The following is a 10,000-nucleotide window of genomic DNA, read 5'->3' on the forward strand; positions in this document are numbered from 1 at the left end:
ATAAAATTTTCCTATATGATAAATTGCAAGTGTCTGGATACACACACACACACACACACACACATATATATATATATATACTTATATATATATATATATATATATATATATATATATATATATATATACACGCACATACATTATATATATATATATATATATATATATATATAATATATATATATATATATATATATATATATATATATATATATCTTTCTGGTCACGCTGGTGAGAGGGAACATCCCGAGACGAAATTGGAAAGCGGTGGGAAGGGTTGCATGTGTGTGCGTGTGTGCGTGTGTGTGTACATGTGTATGCATATATATCTAAACATTTAGCTATCATTTTTGACGTCTTTGATACACCAGTATGATATAAAATAAAAAAGTTAAACATAATCTATAAGAAAAAAGCTTCAGGAAAACACTGTTGCCCTGTACGTACGAAGTCCTAGCAATAAAGACAAGAAAACCCAATTGATTCATCCTGAGCTTTTAGCTCGAAGCCTGCGTGGAACTGAAGCTTCGTTGGCCTTTTTCTCCGCACACCGAGGTAACACAGGATGTATTTTACATTTCTTATAGATGCTCGCTTCTCGCCGCGAGTTCGAGGTTTCTCCGTTTTAGGTCTCCTATTTGGAACTGAAATTTCTTTCTCTTATTAGTGAATCTTACCAACCTTTTTCTATTTTTCCATAGTGATTTTAATACTCTTCGAACTTTGCGTTTGCTTCTTTGTTGTTATTTTGGTATATTGTTATATATCATTTTATTCATAAAATATTTTAGGCCTCTTATTTGGAGTTAAAACTGCCTTATCTTCTTTCTGAACTTAGGATCTTTTTATATACTGATCATTTTCCATAATGATTTTAATACTCTTCAAAGTCTTCGTTTTCTTCTTTATTGTTATTTTGGTATATTCTTATATACTTTTTTTATTTATAAAATGATCGCTCTGATATGTGGATGTGCGTATATGTGTTAGAGTGAATAATTTGTCATTTGTTGTATAGTTTCTTTCTTGCCCTTTCTTTGTTACGCAATCTTTTAAATATGCACCACGCAACCTTTTTCATTCCTATATGTGTAGTTTTAGTCATTTGTTAAATGCCATCTTAGGCATCATCATTTCCTCCAACGCCTATGGACGCAAAAGGGCCTCGGTTAGATTTCGCCAGTCGTCTCTATCTTGAGCTTTTAAATAACTACTACTCCTTCATCATCTCCTACTTAACGTTTCATAGTCCTCATCCATGTAGGACTGGGTCTTTCAACTCTTCTAATGCTTTTTGGAGCCTAGTTGGAAGTTTTGTAAACTAATCTCTCTTGGGGAGTGCGCAGAGCATGCCCAAACCATCTCCATCTACCCCTCACCATGATGTCATCCATATATGGCATTTCGAGTAATCTCTCTTATAGTTTAATTTCTAATCCTGTCCTGCCATTTAACTCTCAACATTATTCTGAGGGCTTTGTTCTCAAATCTACAAAATCTGTTGGATATTGTTTCATTGTTATACCATGACTCTTGTCCATACAAGTACTATCTTAAAATTCTTTTTAATACGTGGATATGATCAGTTGTAGAATAACTGCTTCTAGAACCTGTCTAGTCTCTTGGTTGATTAAAGTCTAGAGGTTTTTCTATTCGGCATAATATGATATTTGTAAATATTTTATGTATCACCGACAGTAATTTTTCAGGTGTTTTGTGTCTCCCTTTTTGTGAATTAGTATAATGATAACGTTTTTCCAAGCTGTAGGTGGTTTGAGCATGCTCTTCGCACTCCCCAAACTTTCAACTGGTTTCCACAAGGCACTAGAAGAGTTGGAAGACCCAGGCCTACATGCCTGAAGACTATGAAGCGTGAAGAGGGAGATGATGAATGGAGAAGTACTGATTTAAAAGCTCAAGAGATGACTGGTTAAATCTAATCGAGGAGATGATGATAATGATGATGTAGGTATAGAGTATTCCTGCAGACATTTTATGTAAAGTTCATTGAGATTTACTACTATGGAATTTCCTCCATATAATATTAAACCAATTGTTAGGCCATGTGTAGTTTTTCTCACGTGTTAAATGTCATCATAGTACCTATTTCGAAATTACTTGAACGTACTTCTTACCACTTTTTAAAGAACCATACATCTCGTCATGTGAATATTTTATTCATCCATCAAACCAACATTTCATGAAAAATAAATAACAGGTATATGACCCATGCGTTTGTTCAATTGACATTTGTACATGTGCAAGATTCGTGTTCTCCATAGGTTTTTAGATATCCTTCTCTTCTTCATACAATAATTTGAATTGTAATCTAAAGTAGTTTTGATTTTCATGCTAAAATCTATGTCTTTTTTTTTTCATTGCATATTCATTGTTTTTATGTTCCCTACATCTCTAAACTCATTCTATAATTATTTTTTTTTATTTATTTCAATTTCTCTTGACTTATCCTATGCTAATTTTTCTCTATTATATATTCTCAGCCCTATAATTACTCTTTACTTTAAGGAATGGATTATGGTTTAAGTTAAGTTTCCATCTTCAAAACTTCTTGTAATTGTGGACGTTTGTTACATTTTACATCAAGATATCAGGAAAAATGATTAAATATAGGTATTACTCATTAATGGGAAGAGGATATGACAGAATGGTCCCCAAGGAGATGATGAATGGCGAAGTATTGATTTAAAAGCTCAAGATGGAGACGACTGGCGAAATCTAACCGAGGCCCTTTGCGTCAATAGGCGTAGGAGGATATGATAATGATGATGATTATGATGATTTATTCATCAATATCTTCGGTCATTAAAAGAATCCTGACAATTCTCGAGATCAAGCGCCCTAACCTCAACATAATTCCATTGAAATACATTTATGCATTTCTTTGAAAACATCACTAAATTAATAGAGAGAGCTTAAAACTAGAAATAAAACCTTAACAATCTTGGATGAATGCTTGCCATCAACACAACTTTATGGCAATGGAAATATTTACTATGCATGTAATCCACCTTACAAAAAATATATGTTCGTGTATTTATATATATATATATATATATATATATATATATATATATATATATATAATGTATATAAATGTGCATATAGACATATACACACACACACACACACACACATATATATATACATATAATCTACCTTTATATACACAGGACTGAGAAGCTATTTATGTGGATGATTGTTTTTGTGGTTATCGTAAGTTCCTAAAACACACGCACACACACATATAATTTATATATATATATATATATATATATATATATATATATATATATATGAATATATATATATACATACATATATACATATATATATATATATATATATACATATATACATATATATATATACACATATATAAAAGTAATAACATAATATCCTGTGAAATTTATATAAATTTCTTATTAAAATTGTAATTTAATCCTACAATTTTGAAATATTTATATATATATATATATATATATATATATATATATATATATACAGTATATATATATATATATATATATATATATATATACACAGTACATTTACTCATATACATACATACTTTACACACTGTACATTCATTCATATACATACATAGTCAATATCAAACCACAACAACAAATAGCTTGAAGTGTACCCCATATAAAACTCATCTTCAACTAAACTATGATACAGAATTAAATTGGAGTAAAATGGCATGATAAAAATCTCTCTCTCTCTCTCTCTCTCTCTCTCTCTCTCTCTCTCTCTCTCTCTCCTTCACCAAATGTTATTATGCTGGTATATGATCCCGACCCATCCCAAATAAATTCCACCACCCCCACGCAGCCTAATGATCCATCTATAGAATATTATTACATTATTATATCTATGACGATAACACCAATTCACTCGGAGGAAATCCAATCATATGTCCTTGAAAATTAGGTAAATATAAAAACAAAACTCAATTTAAGTACAAGTGGCCTTAATTTGATATGGCTGGGTAAGTTCATTCAGTGGCCACCTGCTAATTCTACTGTATACTGCATCAGGTTATAATAATAATGATAATAATAATGATGATGATAATAATAATAATAATGATAATAATAATAATAATAATAATAATAATAATAATAATAAGTTCTAATTATAATAATGATGATAATAATAATGATAATAATAATCATAATAATTATTATTATTATATTTATCATGATAGAAATATTAACAATAATAATAATAATAATAATAATAATAATAATAATAATAATAATAATAATAACAGCTTCAACACCAATAATTACATTTATCATGATAGAAATATTGATCGCAATAAATATATTAATTGGGAGAAGAAATATGTTGGAATACAGAATAATAAAAAAATATTATTGAGAAATTATATATAAGAGTTAAAGCGAAAATATAGACTTACGGACGCATAGATAGACGGAGATGTGAATATTATGCGAAAGGAGAAAAATAGAATAAATGAACTGGAAAATTGGAAGGGAGGAGATAGATATTGATCATCATCATTATTATTATTATTATTATTATTATTATTATTATTATTATTATTATTATTATTTGTTAAGCTACAACCCTAGTTGGGAAAGCAGGATGCTATAAGCCCAGGGGCTCCAACAGGGAAAATAGGCCAGTGAGGAAAGGAAACAAGAAAAAATAAAATATTTTAAGAACAGTAAAATCAAAATAAACATTTCCTATATAAACTATAAAAAACTTTAACAAAACAAGTGGAAAAGAAATAAGATAGAACAGCGTTCCGGTGTGTACCCTCAAATAAGAGAACTCTAACACAAGACAGTGGAAGAAAAATGGTACAGAGGCTATGCACTACCCAAGACTAAAGAATAATGGTTTGATTTTGGAGTGTCTTTTTCCGAGAAGATATCATGTGGTAAGGACCTAGCGTATTCACTAGACAAGTTCTGAGAAGATAATCTATCAAAGGTTGAACGTAAAAAATAATTGACGTGCAAATCATCCTTTGATATATGTAGAAAGGCTGCAACTGGTCAATTTGGGGGTAACATATTCTCTAAATCTGTATTTATCTTTTGAAACGAGACACTTTTAGAACACGATGGTAACCCTAAATAAAACGAGAAAATATATTCATATCGATAGATTATCAAAGTAAACAAAAAATATTTCCACATCTACAAACTCCCACCCATCCTCACAAAAACACACACACACACACACTATATATATATATATATATATATATATATATATATATATATGTATATATATATATATATATATATATATATATATATGTATATGTGTGTGTGTGTGTGTGTGTGTGTAAGTGTGTGTTTGTCCATGTAATAAGTAGAACGACATGTGACCATGTAGCAATATCGGGTTAATGATTAATGCTTAAACTTCATGGACACTGTCATTCTGTATTCTATAGCCCTTGGTGGCATTTACAGGCGACAACCCTCGTCAAAAAAGTCACCACCAAGGACAAACTTCACGTGACGTGGAGTAGCAGCATAGAAGAGAAAAGGAAGGGAAAGCGTGATTTCAGGTAAGAGAATTGGAAGAAGAAATCCCAGGTGAGAGGGAGTGAAAGCGTACGAAGTAGGAAGGGACTTGGAAAGGATACTGCTGGGAAAAATGTTGAGGTTTTGGATGAGGGAAACGAGGAATTGTGGATAGAAGATAGGAGAAGGGTAGAGAGAAAGACAGATAGGGAATAGAAAGGGTGGGCTATAGAGCGAAAATTGAATAGGGGATTTGGGAAACGACATAAGAATGGTGAAATATGAAAACGCTGTACATTAGATAAAAGACCTGCAAAGATAGAAAAACGAAGGAAGAGATGATAAAGTTAACGCATGTTGATGATAAAGAATGTGAGGAATAACGAGAGAGAGAGAGAGAGAGAGAGAGAGAGAGAGAGAGAGAGAGAGAGAGAGAGAGAGAGAGAGAGAGAGAGAGAGATGGGACTATAAGATATAGATTGAAAAATATTTTTGTGGAATTATAAAAAGGGTTGAACAGAATGGTAGCAAAATGAATTTGATTTTTTTTTAAATATGCGAATTTTGAAATGCAAGTTTGATATGTAGATCTAATCTGTAGGATTAAAAGAATTTGGATATGGAAATTGAGTGGGATTCAGGGGAGCGAAATTAATGTATTAGTGTAATAAAACATTGCAAAAAAGCAGGATTATAGTATTAATAATAATAATAATAATAATAATAATAATAATTATAATAATAATAATAATAATAATAACAATTTTCTTTTACAGTTGCAGATTCTTTTTCGATTTTTTTTTTGAGTTTATGATTCAAGCTAAAGTATTAAAAAATGATATGGAGTTTAAAAATTACGATAGTCAAACGTCCCTATCAAATATCCCATTCAAACACCGAAATAACTACCAGCAATAACCCCCCCCCCCACCTCTTTACCTTACGAAAGTATCTCCTCAAACTACCGTCAGTAATTTCACAGAAAAGGGAAACAGAAAAATTGGAGGCTTTCTCTAAAAGTTTAGAATAACATCAATTTTCGTTCGGTAATTGTATCCCTGGTATGCGAAAGTAGGGCGAAATCAACGTAATGGTTTGTAAGCTTTTACTTTTATGATAAATACGAGAGCATTTCGACTCAATCAGTTCGAACAATATGTACACAACACATCAAAGAAAAAGGTTTTTCTCATATTTGTATTAAAAAATCTAGTTATATTTCTTCTGAGCTCTATCAACCTTTCGTATTTCCTTTTTCAGATGTTGCCATTATGTCTTATAGATGTATCGGGAATGACATCCGAAATGAACAACTGATAAAAGATGAACATTTAATCAGAGAAAGGAGAGCATCCACGAGGCTCGGCTTTTCTCTGGAAATCTGACGGGGAAGATCAAAGTTATTTCTAATTTTAATAACAGGGTCATCATCACATCTTATCGCGTCAATGTCAAAACCACAGGAGGGCGTTGTAGTTTGCCTCTCTGAGGTCTTAATCTGAGCAATGAGGGCCCAGTGGGTATCCTCATAGGATGCGTTTTATTGTTTGTGGTGTTGTCTTACATGGGAATTCAGGGTTGGAGTCTAATCCCCATTTGTGGTGGTTTTCCTCAGTTTTGCTCGCTTTTACCCTTGCTCTGTTTAGGGATATCAAGTCCTTCCTGATGAGGGTTGATCAGCTTTTAAGTCCTTCGTTTGGGCTGGGCAGCGCCTCATTGGATGGCCATCGGTCACTTTCGTGCCACTTCTCTAGTCTGTGAACAGTTGCCCGGATTGGTTCTACTTCAACCACTGTTTCGAGGTTTTTGCACAGTAACAGGGTGAGATTGATTATAGAAAGAAATTCGCAATCATCACCAGAGCCGATGCAATAATAACACCTTTCTTAAAATGTAACCAAACACTAATTCTAAAGTACAGATATTGTTTAGTGATGAATCATTTATCAACATGGATGGTTTTACGTCAGATTTTCCCTTTATAGTGGTTTGGTGTGGGAAATGAGTGCTTTCCACACTCTTGTGCCTTGTTCTTTGAGTGAAATCCTGTGTCTTCTATGTCTTTTTTTTTAATTGATCTTGAAATATTAAGATTTCTAAAATCTTACTCTCTGTTAATTTTAAAATCTAGAGCACCTCTTCACCAATCTTTATATCAGGTACATAGCACAAAATTCATCACCCTACACCTTTCCCACAACAAAATGACCCTTTTCCAGATTGCACCTGTTTCTCTGCTTCCTTTCCAGACATCATTAGCTTTGTTGGCTAGTCATAATTTTCAGACCTCTCCTCTCCAGTCTATTATGTCCCGTCTTAAACATTTCCAACGCCGCCTTTTCATAAGGCACTACTGTTAACAATACATCACTTACATGAAGCAATTCCTTGCTTGCATCCCTTTCAACTTCTTTTATCAATCTTGATGGATACCAATATTTATTTCAAATTATTTTAACATAACTGTGACTGCCTTTGGAAGTGTTTTAAACGTTATAGAGGCTGTGCAGAGAGGGCAAATGGTTTTGTATCCAGTGAGGTTAGCCTTCTGGAAGCATTGTAAACACTGTAGAGGCTGCTAAGTGAAAGAACCTGCATATGAAGCAAGGAAATGCCCTGCTACGGAACAGACATGCCTGAATTGTAGAAGGATGGTGCATTTTACTAATGTTTGTAGATTTCCTAAACAGTACGCAAAGAAAATAAATGCTGTAGTTGATACTCACTCTAGGTTCAGTATCATGATGGACTAACATACTTAACGAGAAATTCTAGTACTCTCTGCTTTCGAAATGTAATGATCTGTATAGGCACTAACAAATTTCTTTTTAGGGTTCACAAATATTTGGTATAATCTCTTTCTCTCGAGTAGCACTTCTGTAGTTAGATATGAAATGTCACATATTTTTACCAGTTTCTAAACCTTACTTCTTAAGTCGGCAGCTATTATTTCATTTCAAGTTTGCCGACCTCTTATAGTAATAGTTTGAATCAAGATAATAAATGAAGGTTTTCGAGAGAGAAATTCTCGAAATATGTTTTACTATTGACATATAGATTTGGAAGTTAAACCTAATGTTTTTACCTGGAATAAGAAAGTAAAAAACTTTAAACAAAATAGATCATGACTTACCAATAGTAGATACCACAGTGTAAACAAAGTGGAAGCTGCCGGCGAAGTCCCACTTCCTACGTCCAGATGTGAGCCCTTTGTCAGTCATGTTCCCCCAGATGTAAAGAAGCTCTTCCACCGTCGATAAGGATACATTATTGATTTCGATGTCTTCTTTGACCTTCTGCAACGACCTGTCAAAGTCACTGCTGTAGCGTTTGACCTCCAACTGTTCTTTCTCCTCCTCGAAGGCCTGGAAGATCAACGCTCCGAAGATCATGTAAAGGAGTAAGACAAGAGCAAGTAACAAAAATCTGGCATTGTCCTCCTTGAGTGACAGGTTGTGCCAGCAGCGTGCCCTTCTAAGGGGCGGCAGGGCCCCGCTGGCAGGCATCACCACCGCCTCTGGACGCTTCGCTGCCGACCCACAAGGTCTTAGGCACATGCAGCAAGAACAGCAGCCTGCTTCACCTGACGAATTGTCGCCCCACGCTCCCCCCCATCCCGTGCCACACCCTAAGCTGCCGCAGCTGCTGGTGGTGTCACCCAAGCTGCTTCCTGACCCTGTGCTACCATCCGTATAGCTGCCACTGCTGCTGTGGCTAGAGTTGCTTCCTCTGTTATCTAAGATCTGAGCCCGTTGTTTAGCTAAGGCCTCGGCGTCGCGAGCTGTCCAGCCATCTACCGTCCACACGCCCCCTCCTTTTCTACCATGGACTGGCGGATGGGGCTGCAACCTGTCTTCCACACCCTCAACTACAGCCCCAGTGCCGCCAGCCTTCCACGCCCGCGCCAGTTCCGCTTTTCCGTCCGGATTGGCCTTGAGGTCAACACCGCCTACCCGCTCAAAGAATGACTTCGAGGGAGACCTTGAGATGATTTCAACCTTCGTTCCTTCCTTTCCATCATGGTCGGTGGGGGACACCACGGTGACACTTGTGATGGCCTAAGGCCACGATGGATTCTGCTAAAAATGTCAGTCTTCAGGATAAACCGAAACCAGAAGATTTCGGAGAGCTCAGATCATTATTAAAGCTCTGGATTTAGCATACAGCAAAGGTAACCAGGATGGGATTGGAACTTGAGAGAGAATTTCTTGTTTATTTTTCTGTTTATTTACTCACACGTCACAGTCTTCTTGTAGAAAAATCTATCTGGAAAGAGAAAATAAATCATGTTAGTAATGCATTTGAGAGAGTTAACATACATACGCTACACTATATATATGTATATATATATATATATATATATATATATATATATATATATATATATGTGTGTGTGTGTATATATATATATATATATATATATATATATATATATATATATATATATATATATATATATATATATA

At 34.1% G+C, this 10,000-nt stretch overlaps 1 protein-coding gene across 1 annotated transcript in view; it reads right to left on the reverse strand.

Moving 5' to 3' along the window:
• LOC137648501 (potassium channel subfamily K member 13-like) overlaps nucleotides 1–9,586 on the reverse strand; it is a 100,933-nt gene extending 91,347 nt beyond the window's left edge. Inside the window, 1 exon segment of the mRNA XM_068381420.1 lies at nucleotides 8,668–9,586. Coding sequence (XP_068237521.1) covers nucleotides 8,668–9,091 — 424 coding nt within the window. The 5' untranslated portion in view covers nucleotides 9,092–9,586.
• Nucleotides 9,587–10,000: the final 414 nt, after the last annotated feature.

The sequence above is a fragment of the Palaemon carinicauda genome, chromosome 10 (assembly GCF_036898095.1).
Source record: "Palaemon carinicauda isolate YSFRI2023 chromosome 10, ASM3689809v2, whole genome shotgun sequence".
Lineage (NCBI taxonomy): Eukaryota > Metazoa > Arthropoda > Malacostraca > Decapoda > Palaemonidae > Palaemon > Palaemon carinicauda.